This window comes from Pyrgilauda ruficollis, unplaced genomic scaffold (genome assembly GCF_017590135.1).
Source record: "Pyrgilauda ruficollis isolate IOZ18807 unplaced genomic scaffold, ASM1759013v1 scaffold2, whole genome shotgun sequence".
Lineage (NCBI taxonomy): Eukaryota > Metazoa > Chordata > Aves > Passeriformes > Passeridae > Pyrgilauda > Pyrgilauda ruficollis.
In genome coordinates this window covers 14924952-14944734 of record NW_024519206.1, presented here as the reverse complement: position 1 = coordinate 14944734, position 19783 = coordinate 14924952, and the positions used below count along the sequence as shown (strand labels likewise).

Genomic DNA, 19783 nt, shown 5'->3' with positions numbered 1-19783 from the left:
CTACACTCAGAACTGCAGTTCCTCTATAAGCTTGCACCAGAAGAGGGACTGTGCCTCTGTTCCAAGGGATTTGATAATATACAGTCAACTGTCAGGGAGAAGGATGGGTTTTGTGTTGATGAAAAACTGAGACACATGCAAAGGACATTGGTATCAATGGCCTTTCTAGAGCCAGAGAGAAGACTTGAGCTCCATAAGTTTATCTATGGTGTTTGTATTTGAATCAGTATATTGGGACTTCCTTAGAATTTTAAAGGTTGTGTATGTATTTTTGTATTTATGTGTATATATCACAATAAAATTCCACCAAGATATATGTGCCAGCTCGCATATCCCTGAGCTCCTAAATGTGTGTTCCTTACTGTGCATTTCTTGTAAGGAGGATCTTTATGTGCTAAGTCTAATTCTGCTAATTTTTTTTTTTTAATTTATATATTTTAAAGTTAATGCAATGACTACTCAAGAAAAATTTAGTAAATAGAACCCTAAAGTGCACATACATATTCCTCTTGGAAAGCTAGCTGGAACATTTCTCTTTTGAGATACCTTCATTGAATCTTGGATCTTTTTATGAATTCTTCAGAGCATTTACACTTTTCACAAACTCTTGCTAGTGAAAGATAGTAACACAGAGGCAAAACTAATACCTTGGCTAACACAGCTGCTTATATTGTCACCTTTACAATTTTACATAGCAAAAGTTAAGAATCCGTAGTGAATTTCATACTATAAATTACTTTTCTCCTGACAAATTTTCATGTTTTTCTCAGTACAGAAAGAAATGTGTTTGTGTGCTTTTAGCAGCACATCCCTCATAGAATTTGGGTCTATATGATTAAGAATAATCAAATGTACATGTGGTTCATAAAGAGGCATGTGACGTGAAACAGTAGAACTGAGACTTAACCATTTAAACAAAGGATAGATGAGGGATGTTGTGTTTGGCACTAGAGGGGTATTTAAGCAAGCAATCAGAGGCATGAGAAATGCACTCACTAGGAGCAGAAATCAATGAAGTTCAAAAAGCTAGTCATACATTTAAAAAAAGAAAGAAAAAAAGTACGTGAAAGGTACATTTAGAGGTTACAGAAAGATATTACAATGGATGTGATGAAAGATCCAGCACAAGAAGTCTTCAGATAAATACTTGATGATTTCTCTAGCTCAGCCACTGGTAACTTGGCTGAACTCGGAAATTGCTGGATGAAGTTCTAGGGTCTCATTGTATATAGATTCCAAAATGGATGCTCAAAATGGCCTCTTTTGATTTTAAAAATCTGCAAAAACTTATGTAGAAAATGGAAAAGAGATCAAAGGAAAGGCTTATCCTTAACACCAAAAGAAATTCAGCAAGACAACTGTTAGTGCTACTGAGTCTGATGACTTCTTGTCTGGACATTGTGCCTTAGGGCTCAACTTCATGCCAGACATCTGATGCTTTGCTTAGCAGAACAGTGGAATCTGAGAAGAGACTTGCTGATAATCATGTCCTGTTTCCCAGAAAGGAAATCTTCCTTAACATGGTGGATAATATTAAGCAAAAACTAAAATGAAAACAAACATTGTGGCTGGGTGAAAATAGTGCAATTATCAACATCTCTATCAGGAGTAGGTATATACTTCAGGTTTGTAGAAAATTCTAGTATGCACGAAGCTAACTTTAATGCATTAATAGGTCTAAAATGTCTTGTATCACACAAAGCATTTGCATTAGGTTAGTATTTGAAAGCATGTTCATTGAGACTAGCATCCTAGATAGGAAACAAGGCAGAAGTACTCTGACCTGGTTGGAACGGAGTGGTTGGAAAGAAAAGCAATCCACCAGAGAGGAATGCTGAAGGTGTCTCATATTTTCACCAAACCAGTCTGTGAGGTCTCCAAGACCCCACCTACCTCTTTATTCACATACAAGAAATGCTGGTTTGTATCTTGGATTATTCAGATTGTCCTCTTGGTTTCTAGTTTCCCCTAGTCCCATTCATTCCATCCCAAGAAGAGGTGACTGCTGGTGCACAGGCTTCATGTAGTACATAGCCTAGTGTAGGAACAGCAGCCTTCTGGAGAGAGGCTGAGGCTGTCACCACACAGAACTGGTAATGAGGGATGTATCTTACTGTGGAGTAGCTTAATTCTGGTTCTGTTGACCTAAAGTCCAGCCCAGGTTGGAGCATGGCTTCTGGGTTTGTCTTCATCCAGCAGAAATTCTGTCTGTACACCCCAAGATAGTGTTGTGGTGGACACCAATGGGGAGGGCTTCTGAAAACATGCATCCCCAGCTTAAGCTGAAAGAGAAGTTTAAAGCAATCTATTCATTTCATAACAGCCCTTTCAAATGGATTCCTGGCTGAAATGGATAGCACGTTTCTTACTCATGCAGCTCTCAAATTTCAGAGCTCTGCTGGCAAAGGCATTTGCATAATCAAAATCTTGGGGTGTAATAACTCACCCCTCAATTTCATTTTTATTCCATGAAGTAAACCAAGAATTAACTTATTGAATACTGGTTATTTTGCATTCTGTATTTTATCCAAGTTGTTTTTAGGAAGGGTTTAGCCAGGACTTTTACTTCTAAGTATCTGCCATTTACAAATCGTGTGCAGTAAAATCAGGATTCTTAAAAAGATTTGTGTTGGACATCTGACAATGAAGACAAAAATGCGTTATGTCTCCTTATCTTTTATAGGTTGAGGTTGTGACTTCATTTTCTTTCATTTTTTTTTTTTTTTTAGGCTAAGGCACTGTGCCATGAAGCTTGTAACGCAGTTATGAAGTTCTTCAAATCTGAATTAACATTTCCCACCTACCTATCTTTCTCTCTTTTAAGCTTTTAACCTTTGTATATATAAGAGTAGTATCTTGGGAAGCAGCTTTTTATTTGAGCTTTATTTATATCCATCAGTGGGAGATGCTCAGAAAACATTGGGAGAATGCTGCTCTGTCATGCAGCAACTGGGAATTTACATTACAGAATGGTAAAAATAGTGCAAGGATCAGTTCCTTCAGATGCTGAATCCTCATTTGTGATTTTCAAAATCTTCTCTTGTGTGGGTATATTTCTATCCATATATAAATATATGTGTGTATATATGTATCTATAATTTGGGTTCTTTTAGTTTTATATCTTCCCTCATTACACCAATGTAGCTCTATGTTTACATTAATACATACATTTATAATACTTAAAGACAACATAAGACAGAAAAGGAGGAGGAGATAATTTCAGTTTTTCAAGGATAGGAGAAAGGAGGAAAGGCATATGATGTATTGGAAGAAAAGCTTATTCCGTCACTGTAAATCTGCCTTTTATTCAGTTTTAACTTATATGACCAGCATTTGCCATACAGATCCTTATTCTCCTGACCCTGGCAACAGTATGGAGGTCAGATAGCCATCCAAGTGCAATGCCAAAGGCACAAACAAAAGTTTTTTTCTTCTCTGTCCATCTGTGGGTTTTTGCCTGATCCTACATGTTTATAGGGCATATGACAGCAAATTCCATTGCATTATTTGCTGTAGTTCAAGCTAATGGACCAAGGAATTTAACATAATTCTTTGTACACAGTTAAACTGTCCATGTCAGGATTTCGTGTCCAAAAACCAGCTAGTGGCTGGATATATTTGGTCTGCTTTTATTCAGAATGGCAGATGATATTTCTCTGCCATGCCAGAACACTAGGAACGACATTTTGCTCTGGTTGGGTTTTTGCAGTACGTGGGCTGGCATAGGCTAAGGCAGGCTAAAATCTTTTGATTTGGGGATAATCTTGTGTTATCTGGTTGGGCTTGAATGTTCCCTTCTCATTTGAAAAAAGGTTAACATGGAGCTTCCTGAGAAATAAGCACTCATAAAAGTTCGGCTTCTGTTAGAACTGATACTTGCTATTTCCATGCAAACAAAAGCCACTGATAGTGACTAGAATAGGAGAAACAAAGTTCCTCTGTCCTTTTTGGAAAGATCCCCCCTCCATCTGCCCCTAAATCTTTAAGTTCTGTTCTGCAACTTTATCACTATTCAAACTAGATCTAGGGACAAAGGCTCATAGCTTTTCTCTTTTACTTTTTTTTAAAAAAGCATGTTAAGTTTGCAGCATTGGAACATGCCTCCCTGCTGGTGTCTATGGATGTAAAGCAGAGGATTTATGGGAGACAAAATAGAATAGAGTCTTAAAAGTTTGGCTTTAAAAAATGGAGCCAGTGGTTTGACAGATTGTTCAGTAAATGTTCATTTTATTGAGAATTATAAAAAAGGTGCTTAACGCCTCTGTACCATTAATATAATGCATTAAAAGGGTACTGTCAAGATTAGTGTTTCAGCTCTGAAATTTGACTGTAAGGTTTATGGGCAGCACTGTTCATACTCTGCTTGTAAGATGAGGTATCTTCTACTTACCACTTTACAAAACCATTATGTTGTTACAAGGCTTTACACTGAAAAACTTGATAAATAGTAAAACATAAATAAAATCTCATTTGCAAGGTGAGAGGATAGTTGCTGCCTGTCTTATAGCCAGATTTAGCAGATGCGGGTTTGAATGTAAAACAGTTGTGAAAATAGCCAGTGTCAAACTAGTGCAAAATTAAACTTGTGGGGTGTTCTGTTTTCAGTGTCTGTCATTGTTGAAATACTCCATTTCAAAAGCATGCATTCCTTTCTACAGAAAAAAAAAATCAGATTCCTTAGTTGAAATTAATTAGCATTCAGAAACCAGATAGCATGTTTTTGGGTATTCATGAGATCTCTGTTTGAAAAAATGTTTTTAACTTGTAGAAATGTGTTGCAACACACAGATGGGAAGAAAAAGAAAAAAAATCTCTTTAGCAAGCACTGTGTGTAAAAGGAATATTACATTTTGCACGCTCCTGATTACCCTGTGTAAACAGTTTTTGACATCTGTCTTTATAGTTTTCGAGAAGAGGAAGACTTTGTTAAAAGAACCATTTTTATACAGCAGTCACCATTTCAGTCTTGCTTTACCTGTATTATGAAAGCAGATGGTCTGCATGTCTTTTGAATATTTATAACTATCAAAAACAATCTCTTGCTATTCACCCTTAGGCTTATGAGATGTCAGGACTGTTCTGGTTGAAAAAAAATCATCTTGGGTGTTTACAGAAAGGGGATTACATTAAGCTGAAATGACTATACATTTTCCAGTTTAATATTTGTCCATCAGCTGTTTAATCGTATTTAGATAATTGTGTAAATAAGTTGTTGCAGCCCTTGCCCCTTCCACTGAGCAGGCTTGAAGCTTTAAACACCAATGAATGAGTTGCGAAAAAGCTCAGATTTTTTTTTTTTTCCTAGTTAAACAACCTGGAAGGCCTAAATAAGTTTTGGTTACAGTGCTTCTTTTGAGAAAAATGTTTAAATTGCAAAGGAATCCCTGATATCTAGTTCAGCCGAGTTGTTCTAGGAAGCTGCTGTGTCTGTTACTCTCTCCTAAGTCTGTTAGCATGTATTTGCTCTGTGTAAATACTGCAGCCCAAGTACCCCTTCATGAGGCATGAAAACAACCTTATTCTGCCCATATAGAAATAATTTTAAGGTTATTTAGTGGAAGTTTTGGGACTGTGGGGGTTAAAAGCTTTTTTGACTGGAAGCTGAGCAATCACTGATAACAGATTTTGCTGTGGTTGGTTGATTTGGCAGAAAAGCATGAACAGTTTTGGTTTAGATGATTGAATTAACCTGATTAACATTGTTTTTGTTGTTTTGCAAAAAGGACAACAGTATACTTTTAGCAATGATCGAGCAACACTTCACCTGGTTGAAGAGCAGTATTAGAGGCAATGACTCAGAAATGCCTCCCTTGAAGCACCTGCAGCAGTGGCTGCAGCAACGAGCCAGCATGAAAGGCTCGGGTCCTTCCCGTATCTTGCAGGATGCACCTTGCGTTAGATTCTGGCACAAAACAAAAGGTGTCTGATGCTACCATTTTATTGGGTTTTGTTTGATGGGCATATGAAACGATTCCTGCTTGAGATTTATGATATTTCCCCAGGGAGTTCCCCAACTTCTTTGAGAAAAAGATGGTGTCTGGTATTTAATCTCGGGTATTTAATCTTCCAGAGAAAATGGGATTTGGTTCAATCTATGCTGGGTGAACCTCAGCTGAACCTCAGAACAAATTCTACCCCTACCTTCACACAGTTGTTGGATGCCTAATTATAATTAACTTATTTGGCTAAAAAAAGAGCACTTGGGCTGCAGCAGATGGTATCATTCCAGAATAGTGGGATTTCTGTGAAGGTGGCACCATTTCAGATGAGATCTCCCGATTCTCAGAACATGACTGCAAGTGATGTGGTTGGGGGAAGGGAGATAAGGGAGAGGGAAAAGAGGGAAATTTGAGATCTTGGAGGCTCACAACTTACTTTCAGGGATAAACTAGAAGGAGGTAAGTTAAGATTGTGTATCTGTGACCAGTTTTTGCATTCTCTCAATTTTGTTTGCAACATGTGAAAAATAAGTCTGATTATGAGTGATGTATGTGATGCATTTGAATATTTGTATGATATATTTATATTCGTCATCCTTCTATGGGGAGGGCATCTGCCTCTGTGCCTCACAGATAAGGAGGATATGTGCAGTAGTACCAGGAGATTATGTGTTTCAAATACAATAATTTTTATTTTGATTATTGATAATTCAAGATGTGGGGAACTCCTCATTTGTAATGACCCAGGTAATATGAAAAGCATCAGTATGCCTTCAGTCTAGATAGCGAACCTCTGAAGACCACTAACTCCTGGGGTTAATATTAAGTTTTAGGTCATAAGCATACCAGACATTTATATATGTAGATTGGCATTAAAATGTACAAGAATTCTACAGCAACAGGAAATTTCTATAGCCAAGTGCATCTCTCTGCTCTGATGTGACTGCACGTTTGATGACAATAAATAAAGAATAGAAACAATGAAATTCAGTGTTGTCAAGATATTTTCTGAGTTAACAAGGTAATAATATTTTATCTGGCTTGTAAAATTTTGCCTTCAGTGAATTAGTAAATAAATCATTGATTCCTCCTGATGAGGATTCTTAGCGTAGGTAATATCACTTGAATGTTTGCATGAAGTGTTCTCAAAGAAAATGCAGGATAATTTTCATTTTTAAATGTGTTTATAATGTCTGTCTTTTTCTTTTTTTTTTTAATCTACTTTGAAGAGCAGGAGTAACATCACAGTGTTAGCCATCAAAGCTTGAAATTCACATTGTGTCAGAGAAGCTAAAACTCCCAGCAGTGTTTCTTAAACAGACCAGTCCCCTATTTGGTTGTAAAGTAACTGCCTTAAATTTATTCCTGAAGAAGCAGGGGATGTGTTGCAAACTGCCATGCCATTTGTGTATAGTTTTTGTAAAATGACATGGAAGGGAGCACTAGGTAATCTTAGACAAACATCTTCAATAATAGGTAATTTACTAAAATTAATATACGTGTTTTCATACTTTTAAGTTAGTTGGGCAGGAGAACACATCTGAAAGGGGCAAAGTAAAATAAGAGAAACCCACCTTGAAGTCTAAATGACATCTGCAAAATACACGAGCTGGTGTGGGATGATGGCCTCTGACAGGTGCAATTCCCTATTTTGCACATACAGATCTGCAGTTTCTGCAGTAGTCTGTGCAGTCATATAATTTGCCAATTCAGACCCACAGGACTTTTAAAATCACACCTTATGCATCATGTGCCCATGTTTAAGGTGGTTTAATCTATAAAAGAGCTTAAAAGATAATTTTATACATATTAAACCTTAAGTATACTGCTGTTATATTGGAAACTGGAATTGGTATCAGCTGATCTTTGTTCTGGTCATTCAGGCTAGACTTGTGGTACTCTATTAAAATTTCACCCTCCCCTTATACCACTAACAAAAGACTTATAGCTAGTTTCAGAAATGCCAGATTAGTATCAAGAAATAGCAAGAATTTTGGTGATTGGGAGAAACATTAAAATACCTGCCTGGTAGGTAGGGGATATCTACATTTGGCATAAATAATGCTGCCTCACTCTAGCAGTTCTGAGCCTCCATGAACAGCTTGCTACTGAGCAATGCCTTAGAAAATGGTTATAATGAACTTCACTAAGATCAGTAAGGAAGGTACTTTTAGTCAGAAATTGAACTAGCCTTTTAAAAGAAGAACTTAAAGAAACATTTTTTGCATTTTTACTCCAGGCTCTTCCTTCCAGTGGCTACTGTAGTTGGTGTAACAAAGGGTTGATGGTCTAAATGATTCTTCAGACACCACAAATATATCTAAACGTTACATGCTGAATAGTGAAAAAATGTAATAATCAAGGCTTTGTCTTCTTGACTGTCATTGCTGTTTTGATACACTGGACAATTCTTGCAGTTAAGCCAAAAGTAACTACTTTCCACATAGAAATTTAAAGGGTGGCAAAGTTCAGTCTGTTGAAATTATATTTGCTAATTTTGTTGTTCATACATCATATACTGAGTATAATTTTCAAGTTGGAGCATTATCTCATTTTGCAAGGCTTAGTCTTAATTGATTTGTGAAAGAATGTACTGGAACTGAAAGTTTTATGCATTGTAAATTCCACTATTTTAAAATTGGTCAAAACTGAGCAGAAGGTAAATTTCTCACTGTAGCTATCTGATATCTCGAGAACCTTAGAGAAAAAAATCATCTTGATCTTCCTTTGGTCTATTTTACAGCTAATATTCAGTTACAGAATTAGACATGACAATAAGCTTTTCATAAGCCTGTTTTTGCAAATCACTTAAAATACCCTGTTTAGGAAAAGCAAGGGTTTATCTTGGGTTATTAGATACATATTTTATTCTGCTATAAACCCCATATTTTATTCTGCTCATAGGTCATTCAGATAAAGTTTTATCCTATGATTTTTTTGGTGTCTGCTGTGTGATAAGTGGCACAGAGGAACTGGACATGGGTAACTTGGGTCACTGCTCGCATTTGTAAAGGCAGTGTAAGAATTTACGCCTGTGTGGGTGTGTGAAGGGTCAATAAAATTTAAAAGCAGAAATAGGATGAACAAAACTCACTTTCAAGATTAGCGTCTTCTGTCTAGAGCCCATCCCATTGCATGATGTTTCTTGGTGGATTACTCCGTTCTTCCTTTAGTACATCTGCTATTTTTGCTCCCGTTTACAATATACCTTGGTTTGTTTTCATGCTCAGTTAATGAGTTTTTTAAAAGGCTTTGGATCATAGGATTTAAAATGCAACATGGTTCTCAAATTTTAAAAATATATTGGTTCAACAATTGAAATAATTTGTGCTTTGACTTGTACTGCTCTGTATTACAGATTTTTTTTTCTTCTCCCCTTTTCACACAGAGTATGATTTCTTCCATTGTGAACAGCACTTACTATGCAAATGTCTCAGCAGCAAAATGTCAGGAATTTGGAAGGTGGTATAAACATTTCAAGAAGGCAAAAGATATGATGGGTAAGCAAAAAAAAAAATTGCCTTGATGGTGGTTACATACCATTATGTGTCACATTGAGGTCTGTCACAGTCATATAAGAAGCCAGTTCCCGTCACGATAAGTTTAGGATGCTTTTGATGAGTAGATGTAGAAAGTACATATATAGTGAAAGAATTCATTTAAATAAATATTTGCTATTGAAACAGCCAAGCTGACTTGGGTTGCCAGAGATGTAAAGCTGTCATTCTGTAAATCTAGAGATCTTCTACCACCCAGAATAATTGTTTAGAAAACCTGTTCCTGGAACTGTGACGAATTGATTTTTTAATGTATGTTTTTTTTTTTTTTCTCGTGCTGGCTAAAGTATATTTAAAGAAACAGCCTTCTACAGCTATCATTAGCTTCCAGCAAGAATGCTGTAATTTTATAAATTCAAATCTTTCTCTAACCTTGGGACCCTAATTTCAATTAATTTTAACAAATAGAGGTTGTGTTAATTGTTTGCTTCTTGTAGTAAGCACAAGTAAATTATTGGAGAAAAAAATCTATCAATTCTGTGATACCTTTTATCTTTCTTAAATCTGTTCACATAATTTTGAACACTTTGTGTCAGAAAATTTCTACATAGATTTCAACAGAATGGAGAAATAGGACCTCAATTTGGGTTGAATTTTGAGCTTGACTTAGCTTTCAGTATTTGAGGCAAAATCATTCATCTACCCAAACGGGTTCCTTGCCTTTTATAGCTTAAGGCTGTAATGAAGACAATGCATCACTTTTGTGATAATTGCTTGAATTACTGTTCCGAGTGAATGGCCCACTTGGGTTGATCTCTACTTTCCCTGAGTGAAAAAAGGCAGCTTCTTTCCGTAATCTGATTTGTACCTCCTGTGCAACATGGAACCCTTCTTCTGAGACCACCAAATTTAGTGGTAAGACTTCACTTGGTTTCAGGTGGTCCATGTGTGAGGCAGCAGCATGTCCATATAGGCAGAGTGACCTTTCCACAGCAGCCTCTCCCACGTCCTTTGCATCAGTGCTCATGTATGGGGCAACCCTTGCAAATCTTATTTATACAGTCTGCCAAGACAGGTTCATCTTCCATTTACTTGGAGTCAGTGAAGCCAGTGAATAGAAAATGTGTGTTTGTGTATTCTTGTGTAAAATGATGCTGGCAGAAGAGGCATCATTGCCCCCAAAGCCACCTGTGTGAGGGGTAGCAGAGCCTCTGCTTGGGTATTGATCCAGGCTATGGACACCAGAACTCTCTGCAGAACAACTGGCTTGCTTTTTATTTATCAAATTTCTGTCCGTGATAAGACAGGGGAGGAAGATGGGGATGCAGGTGAGAATCCATGTGCCAATTTCTTCATCCAGATCTGATACTTGTGGAGGAAAGGGTGGCCTTGCGCTGATGACTGTTAGTGAAGATCATAAGTACTGTGACAAGCTCAGGCACTGCCTTGAAAATGGAAAAGCCTTACTAGTATAAGAAAAAAAATTGCTACAACAATTTTGTGAAAATACTGGACTTTTGGTTTTTAAATAAAGCTTATTTGATTAAGGCTATTTCCAGACCAGAGCTGCTAAAGCTCTAGAATAAAAAAAGTTACAAATGCTGATAAAAAGGAGACTCCTTCATATCAACCTTGAATTATTTTATATTGTTTAATCATGAACAAGAGGGGAACTGGAAGAATGCTTGTAGTTTAAAAAACTGTGCTGTTATTTAAAAAGGAGGGTGTGTCAAAGACAGATGAGTTAATATAAGAAAAAAATTCAACCATGTTGCAAGTCACTGAAAAAAACCATGCATACATGGTTGCAAGATAAAGCAGCCCATCTGTGTAATTTACATAAATTATACTAGTTCCTAGCAGTCCCATACAATTGATGCAGCATCTAGAAATTAGCAGAGCATAGGGAGGTCTGCACCTCACCCTGCTTATTACAGATTTCCAGTGGCTGGGAACTGCAGATGTCATGGCAGGGACCTCATGGGAGGAGCAAAACCAGTCACCGGGGGCTTCTGTCTCTCTGGCTGGGACATGTTTTCCCACAAAAGCCCTCCTTACCCTTTGCACAGATACACTTGCTGTTTCGCCTGCATCATCTGCAGCACAGAGTGGATTTTTATCTCTTGTCTATGCCCCATCTCTAGTCGTTTACTGCTTTGTCTGAAGTCCCCTGTGTCTGTCACAGTGGGATGCAGCAACCCGCTCATGGTTGGGTTGGATTGCACCATTTTACATTTGTTTATTTTTATTATCATGTCTTGTGAGGACAGTCAAGGTTGTGATTTTCAGTCTGATGTTGGCCTTTTCAATGTTTCTTTTCTGCTGTAGTTGAGATGGATAGCCTTTCTGAACTATCCCAGCAAGGTGCCAACCATGTCAACTTCGGTCAGCAGCCAGTCCCAGGGAACACAGCCGAACAGCCTCCATCTCCTGTTCAGCTTTCTCATGGTAGTCAACCATCAGTTCGGACCCCGCTTCCAAACCTGCACCCTGGACTTGTATCTACTCCCATTAGCCCTCAGCTGGTAAATCAGCAGCTGGTAATGGCCCAGTTGCTGAACCAGCAGTATGCAGTGAACAGACTTCTAGCCCAGCAGTCCTTAAACCAACAGTACTTGAACCACCCTCCTCCTGTCAGTAGATCCATGAACAAGCCGTTGGAGCAGCAGGTCTCAACAAACACAGAGGTGTCTTCCGAAATCTACCAGTGGGTCCGTGATGAATTGAAACGAGCAGGAATCTCACAGGCAGTATTTGCACGCGTGGCTTTTAACCGAACTCAGGTCAGTCGTCTTTTTTCTCTTTTTTTTTTAGTCTGAGAGTCCCTTCTTTCTCTCTCTAATTAGTAATTGCCATCTTCTAAGTTTGTCTTCTCATTTCTACCTTGTAACTTAGCTCCTCTGAAGGAACCATGCTTTCTTGCAGGATCACTGTCTATGTTGATACAGTACTGAAATCCTCAGGGACTGGTTTGTGGAAACATCCACCATTCTTACAGGAAGCATGGTTCCTCTCCAGTTGTGATGGTTTATGAATAGCTGAATTTCCCAGTAAAGGAAATGAACAGCTCTATGCAGAGCCATTCACAAAGTCACCCAACAGATTGCCTTTTGTGTTGTAGAGCTGTACTCGCTCTGACCACCTGCACGCACTGAACAACCTGGCTTCTTTCACAGGTGTACTGGAGATGGTCTTTTGTCTATACTTGCATTTATTTTTATTATTTCCCAGTGAAAGTCCTAATAGCATCTTTTCAGGCTTCTGAAGAGATTAAAAATTAAATGCTTTATCTCTAGATCATCTGCTTTCTTCATGTATTTTTGTAGTTTGTTGCAAAAACAGTAGTTGCTGAGCTTGCCGGTGTCCACGTCAGAACATATACTTCAGCTCTTCAATGCAGAAAAAGCCAGCCCTAGCAAAGCTGATAAGTAACACTAAAATGTGTTATTTTTTACACCTGTTTTAGAAGCTAACCCTGTTATAATTTATTCTGCTCTATGAATTTAACTTAATGCCATGTTGCATGGAATTTAATCAAGCAGAAATTATGGAAGAAATGTCAGTATATTGGATGCAAATAATAAGATCTCAAAATTTTAGAAGTCTGTTATAACATGAAATAAAATATTTTTAATAGGACTTTGTAAAATGGGAAATATTTTAAAAAGACATAGGTAAATTTGCTTTGGGTTCCCTATTTTTAAATGAAAACACGTGCTTTGGGAACAATTTGCCCATTGTAGATTATAGTATAACAAAAAATTTCATAATTTGATTTTCTCTTGAAACATTTTTGTTTCTCCCTGCGTAGCTCAGAGAATAAAAATTCTGTTTCATATGCTCTGGTGCAGGTTTGAATCAGCATGTCATTTATAATTGTTCTGAATTACTATTGCCTTACAATATTTTACATCCTCCTTTAGCTAAAAGAAAGTAGAGTCATTGTGTGAATTCTCTGTAGGGCTCTGTGTGTGCATGTGACTTTCCTCTTTACAGCAGAGGAGGTTTTCAAGATCTGGGCCTTTCATACCAAATTTCATGGCTTACGTGAACTCATGCAAGGATTATTTACATTAAGTTAGGTTCAGGCAGTGTTAGTTGTTATATGTACAAATAAGTGAGTCTTCTTTCATACAGTGTTTAAAAATTTAATTATCAATACTCGAAAGTATGAAAGCAATAGTAGTAGCTTCATGTTACAGTGGTTTGCAGCTGCCATCTTACCTGGACAAAAAAGCCAAGCAAGTAATTCAGAAAATGAAGTTTATTTTATATTTACTTCTTTCTCATGTTTGCCTAAAAGCACACTGTTTTATTTAAATTTTCCCACCTCTGAAGTGGTCAGTTTTTGTCAACTAGCTTTTGGCATTTCCTTTGTATGTAAGCAGTACTTGTTACCTGAAATACAAGGATGATTGGTTCTAAGTGGACATTGAATTTATATGACAGATCAGGAGAAAATGTGATGTGATGAATGCAACTGCAGAAAAATATTTCTAGTGCAAATACTGATTCTTTACTTTAATATTAGTATTATTACACTAAATATAGACTAAAATATGTATTGTTATGTATTTTTCTTACTACAAATGTTATTAAATATTTGTTTAAAGTTCAGTTCTTTTCCAGACTTTGTGGTTAACCAGCTTGGTAAAATGTGCTGAGAGTGGGAGGAAACACCAAAATGAACATTGAAAACAATTCCCCTAAAGTGATATGAAAGACACCTATATATTTTGTCAATTTTCAATCAAATCTATTTGGAAGAACACAGCGTAGTGTTCCTACATCCTACAAATTGTTTTTGCTAATCAAGTTAGTATTTGCAGTTAGCTAGGTAAGATTTTGCAGTATTTGTTATGTTTTGTGGCAAACGTAAGAAGCAAAAAGGAAAAATACTAGGAGACGAGAGAGTATCAACCTCAATTTTGCCAAGAAATATCTCAGCCTACTTTTTATATGAAGTAAAGCCCCACTGAAGTACAGAGGAGTTTGTTGTGGGTGCATTTCACCTTTACAAACCTGGAAATTGTTAATTTTACCCATAGTGACAGCTAATATCCAAGGGCAAACACAGGTACCAGCAATTTTTACATGAAAACTTTAAAAATTTGTTCTGCTTGCTGTATTTCTGAATTCCTCACAGCTTATTCAAGGATACATCACACTGAGCTAAAATTAGGATAGTACTTTAATAACTGGTGCAGTTGAGGAGTTATTTTCTAATAGTGATGTAATATCCTAATGTGGTTTTTTTTTGGTTTTTTTTGCTAGAAAAGTGAAAATGCTTGTTGAAATTCCTGCTCTGTTTTCTGAGATAGAAAGCTAACTCAGGCTTACCACTGACATTTTTGAAACTGTCATAAGCATATTTGAGCTGTGTCCAGGGACCATATCATGCCATCAATTTCTAAAGGCGTAAGAACTCGCTGAAATTGGTTAGGAGTTCTGTGCAAGAAAACCCTGGTGTCAAGATACAGTCTCAGATGAGGAGAGAGATTTGCTTTCAGTGTAAAAGTTAAGGAAGGAAGCAATCTACAAATTGAAAGTTATTTAGCTTAATGTTTAGGCAATAAAATGGACTTTGAAATTGGCTGAAGATGCTTTTGTTTTTCAGACTTATGCTCTACAATATGAATACAGAATTTGTAGAGAATTTTGGGTTGGAAATTTCTACCAGTGTAGTGTGGTAATTCAACACTTGATCCTAATTTTCAAGATTTTTTAGTGTCAATGACATTAAAAAAATGTCAACTAGAAATATTTCTATCTTTCCACAATCCAAGGATTTGGCAAAGATACTTCTGAGAACTAGCATGCCTTTTTTTACTATTACTAATTTTCTATAAATTAGAAAAAACCCCTTAGCTACACCTTAGAAGTACGTCCTTTAGAAAGAGTGTGACTTTAATGTGTTCTTGAATAATTTCCCCCCTCCACCCTTAAGTTCCAAATGGTAATTTCAAAACTGAATTCTCGGGAATATGCCTTGTAAACTTTAATCAAGGTCCAGATACCTGTAACTTGAATGAAACTTTCACAACTATACAGGCACAATAGGACAGCTGATACAGGGAGCAGAAGAAGTTTTGGTGGGAGGAATTTCTCTATAGTCCATCTAGGAAGTCTTCAGAGTACGTACAGTAGGATCTGAAGTTTTGCTTGTCCTTCAGCAGTTGTGATTCCAACTCACTGGATGCAAAGAAACAGGTTGAATCCTGTTAGCACCTCCTTTCAGCGCACCGTGGAAAACTTTGTTGAGTTAGTACTTGTGCTGGCAGATCTGAGTTTCACCTCAAGCAAGGTGTCCAAAGGTCACCAGTCTACCAGGATAATTTTGGTGAATTGAGACACTTATGTTTCAGTTGCCAGTTCATCAAATTAATAAATATGATATTTTGTTTTAGCTGATGTCAGTGCACTGTGCCTGTGCAGATACTTCTACTATCCTGAAAGAGCAATTTCCATATTTTCTTGTGCTTTGCAGGCTAGAAAATGGTATTTGTGGTCGGTTTGTTGCCTTGGGTAGCCCCAAGCAGCCAGGGTGACAGTGAAGATGCATTGGGGTAGCCCCCTAAAGTGTGGTGCCACAGGCCCCTGTCAGCAGAGAAGCTCCGTCTGCTGTTTCAAATATTAAACTAAACTGGGAGTTCCTCTACTCTGTTTTGTTCTTAAAGCTGGGGTACATCAACATTTGTTGGGCTGAACTGCCCTCAGAACCCTAAACAAATAAATAAACTCTCCCATTTGTGTTGTGTGTTTCTAAATGTTAGCATGAGTCAGGAAGTGAAAAGCTTGAGTTCCCACAGTCTGCCATTTGACTGGAAGGTGTAGCTTAGCCTGGTGCATGGCGGGGTGATGAGCCCGCACTGTGCGAGCAAGGAATAATGTTAGTCATGGTTGTGGCTGGAACTGGAACTGGGGGCTGCCTGTCTCTGTTTGTGTACACTTTCAGCTGTAAGGTTTGCTGCAGGGACTTGGGTGCTGTTATACAGAGGTGACCTCCTGGCTCTGTCTTTATGAAAGAAGGAAGAGTGCTTTTTGCTGCTTTTCCATGTCTGAATTTTGATAGTTTTCTTTTTTCCCCACAAGTGACAGTGTTTGATCTGCAGGTTTTTAAATATTTCTCAGTGTTTCTCACTTTTCTCTCTCCCTTCTTTCTACTTGAGCCCCATGCTTGTTTGAAATATTAGCTGCCAGGACGTACTGCCTTTCACTCATGTATAATGCCTTTTCTCATATGTGAAAACTTCTGTGTATTTAGGACTGCACTCATGCTAATTCTGGGCAAATGCTATTTTGAAGGAGAATGCTTGGATGCACTAAACGGCTCTGTGTAATTGTAAAACAAAATCTAAGTTTACACAAGCCACCTTCTCAGGCACTACTTTTATTTTTTTCCTTCCACTTTGTCTTTGGCACACTTTATTTTCCAGTAAAATGAAAAATGAAGATGGATTATTCAAAATTGATAACAGTAATGGACCATCATGTAATGTTTTATTGAATTTGAGTTCTGTAAATTATGTGGTAGAGAGAAATTTGCCTGCTTAAGTATAACAGAAATTGCCACTGTATTCATATAATTCTTCATAGTGTAATTTAAGAAAAAGTACACTATCCATATCACTATTGAATAAAAGGTAAAAAGGTGCTATTACACTATCATGACAGCTCTCCTCTTGCTACTAAGCGACATAGATAAATGTGTCTGCTTATAACTTACTTGGCTAGGGTCCAGGCTTGTGAATGGAGTTTGGGAATAATCTTCCACCTGGGCATGGGATAGGAGGGCCCTGCAACCAAGACAGATAGTGTTCAGGGATGTTCTGCATGTTTTGGGAAGGTTTGGGCAAATTGCATGTTTCTTCTGAAAGCTTTGAAGTTCTATCACACTGATAAAAATCTGTTTGAATCAGTGATTATGTTCAAGGAGGAGACAAACTGGGGGCCAGACAGGCAGTGTTTTTGTTCATATTGGCAGACACTTTAATTTATCTCCATTTTTAAAGAATTTGTAATGAGCTTTTGAAAGCCTTGATAATATTTATTGAACATTTTTGTGCCATTAGTAATGAATTATACTTGTGATGACATGTAAACTTTCTTCTTTTTTTTCAGTGGGACCTGGGAATGTATTTAAAAAAAAAAATACATTTCGTTTGCAAAGAGAATACAAGGGAGGAACAGTGATGAGGGTTCTGAGCCTAACAGTGTTTATAATCTCTTTGGAAAACAAGCTTAGTTTTTATGCAATTTGAGGTACAGTATCAGGAGATCTCACCAAGACTAGTACCTTGGAAAACCAGTTCAAGCCTGGTAAAATGGGCAGTTAATCTGTGCACATCAGCACAGGCCAGAATGTGAGAGCCAATATTTTCTTTCTAGGGTTTTTCCCATCATACATCTTGTCTAACAACTTTTAGCTAAAGTTTCGTACTCAAAAATTGAAGTAGTAACAATGAAATAATATGTGAAGCAGGCAAACTATGTTCTGTCTGCCTGTACCTGGTACTACATCTTCGTTTTCATGGGTTTTCCTCACATAGTCTGACCTTTAGGTTTAGAGCCTAGAGGCAAACTCCTCCTGCCTTCTCCTTGCTCTTTCATCTCCCCTCCTGTCCCTGCATTGCTGTCCTCTGCTCTGCTCTCCTCCCAGCTCAAAGAGTCATGACAGTGATTGGGGAAGAGAGGAGAATGAATACTTAGTGGCATTTCTAATCACCAAGAGGTGTCCTACAGCACTGGAAATGCAGGCAAATGTTAAAAAAAAAATCAACAGCATTTTCTTTGTTTACTTATTTCACTGAAGAGGGAAAAGTTATACAAGAAAACCAGCCTTTTCTAATTTTTTTAGCTGCCCACTATGTGGCTAAGGCTTGTACAAGCAAATATTTTCTATTATGGGCTAAAGTATTTTTTTAAGGACATTTCTGGTGGCTGACAGTGGGGTGGCTGTTTGTAAGGAGTCTTCTCTCCTGACAATGATCAGTCCACTTGAGTTTAGTTTTTCTTGCTCAATTTTTCATGGAGAGGTGTCTCCAGCACAGAAACAGTCAGAAATCACACATGTTTACGACTACCTATAAGGAGATGAATGATGTGGGCTTTGGTCTCTTCTGCCAAGTAACAAGCAACAGGGTGAGAGAGAATGTTCTCAGGTTATGTCAGGGGATGTTTAGATTGGATATCAGGAAGCATTTCTTCTTCAAAAATGTTGTCCAGCACTGGAACAGGTAGACAGGGAAGTGGTGGAATAACCATCCCTGGAGGTATCTAAAAGACATACAAATGTGGCATGTGGGGACATGGTTTAGTGGTGGGCTTGGCAATGCATGATTAATGGATGGACACAATTATCTTAAAGGTCCCTTCCAACGTAATTTTTTCTATTATGTTCTCTATATCCCGTGCTCTGAAGACAGCTTTGCCTTGTCTCCAGTAGAAAAATATAATTTTATACCTCCTCTTGAGGTGGATTGTGTAATCCTACCACTAACAAACTTTGGAAACTATGGGTTTGAGTACTTAAAAGTAGAAAAAAATGATAGACACAAATTTTTTTCATGATGGCTAATAAGTAAATTTATTATTAGACTAACCATTAAGAAAAAAATTTAAAACATCCCCCAAATGCTACTTTTGTCAGTAAGTTGTTTACTTACCTTCTGACAAATTTCTGCCTGGATACCAAAAACCAGGAGGGATCATGAAAAGTGCTAAGGAAGAATCCCCCAAGATTATTTTTTTCTATCCTCCTCCTCTGAAATATTTTTCATGCTTAATGCTGGAAAGATTGTTTGGGATTTAAAAAAACAAACAAAAAAAAAAAAAAAAAAAAAAAAAAAAACAACTAAAAAAACATGTGCAGGCACAGACAGGACCATGAGGACCACACTGGCTGAGGTTGGTACCTCCGTCCTCATTGCCCAACAGGGGAGTACAGAGCTCACACACGTGCTGGGTGGGCCCTGGTCCTGCCTAAGCACAACTGCTTGAGAGCAGTGGCTTTGCAGCAGCACCTCCCTGAGGGTCTTTTGCCTGATAAGATAAGACCTTTGAGAGAGGTGACAATTGCCACAGGTGCTGTGGGCATTAAAAAGACTCCCTTGGCCATATCATTCTCTTGTACCCTCTTAGGAATATATATATTCAGTCAATATTACCTGTCTTAGTGCTAGCTTTTTATTGTTTGCTTCCTTCTCTCTATTACCCCTCTGTTATCCTGAATAACTTACAACAGTTCTTTAGGAAAAGAAACATTAGGTTACCTTATTCCTTGAAATTCATGTGTGTGTTCCCTTGTTACACTACAAGGAAGAGCCTCCCATGCCAGTCCTCTCTTTC

At 37.6% G+C, this 19783-nt stretch overlaps 1 protein-coding gene across 5 annotated transcripts in view; it reads left to right on the top strand.

Moving 5' to 3' along the window:
• SATB1 (SATB homeobox 1) overlaps positions 1–19783 on the top strand; it is a 74664-nt gene that overhangs the window by 18662 nt on the left and 36219 nt on the right. For all 5 annotated transcript variants that reach the window (XM_041466552.1, XM_041466554.1, XM_041466553.1 and 2 more), the window contains 2 exons: positions 9328–9439; positions 11765–12219. In XM_041466552.1, the coding sequence (XP_041322486.1) occupies positions 9328–9439; positions 11765–12219 (567 nt within the window). The remainder of the gene's footprint in view (positions 1–9327; positions 9440–11764; positions 12220–19783) is intronic.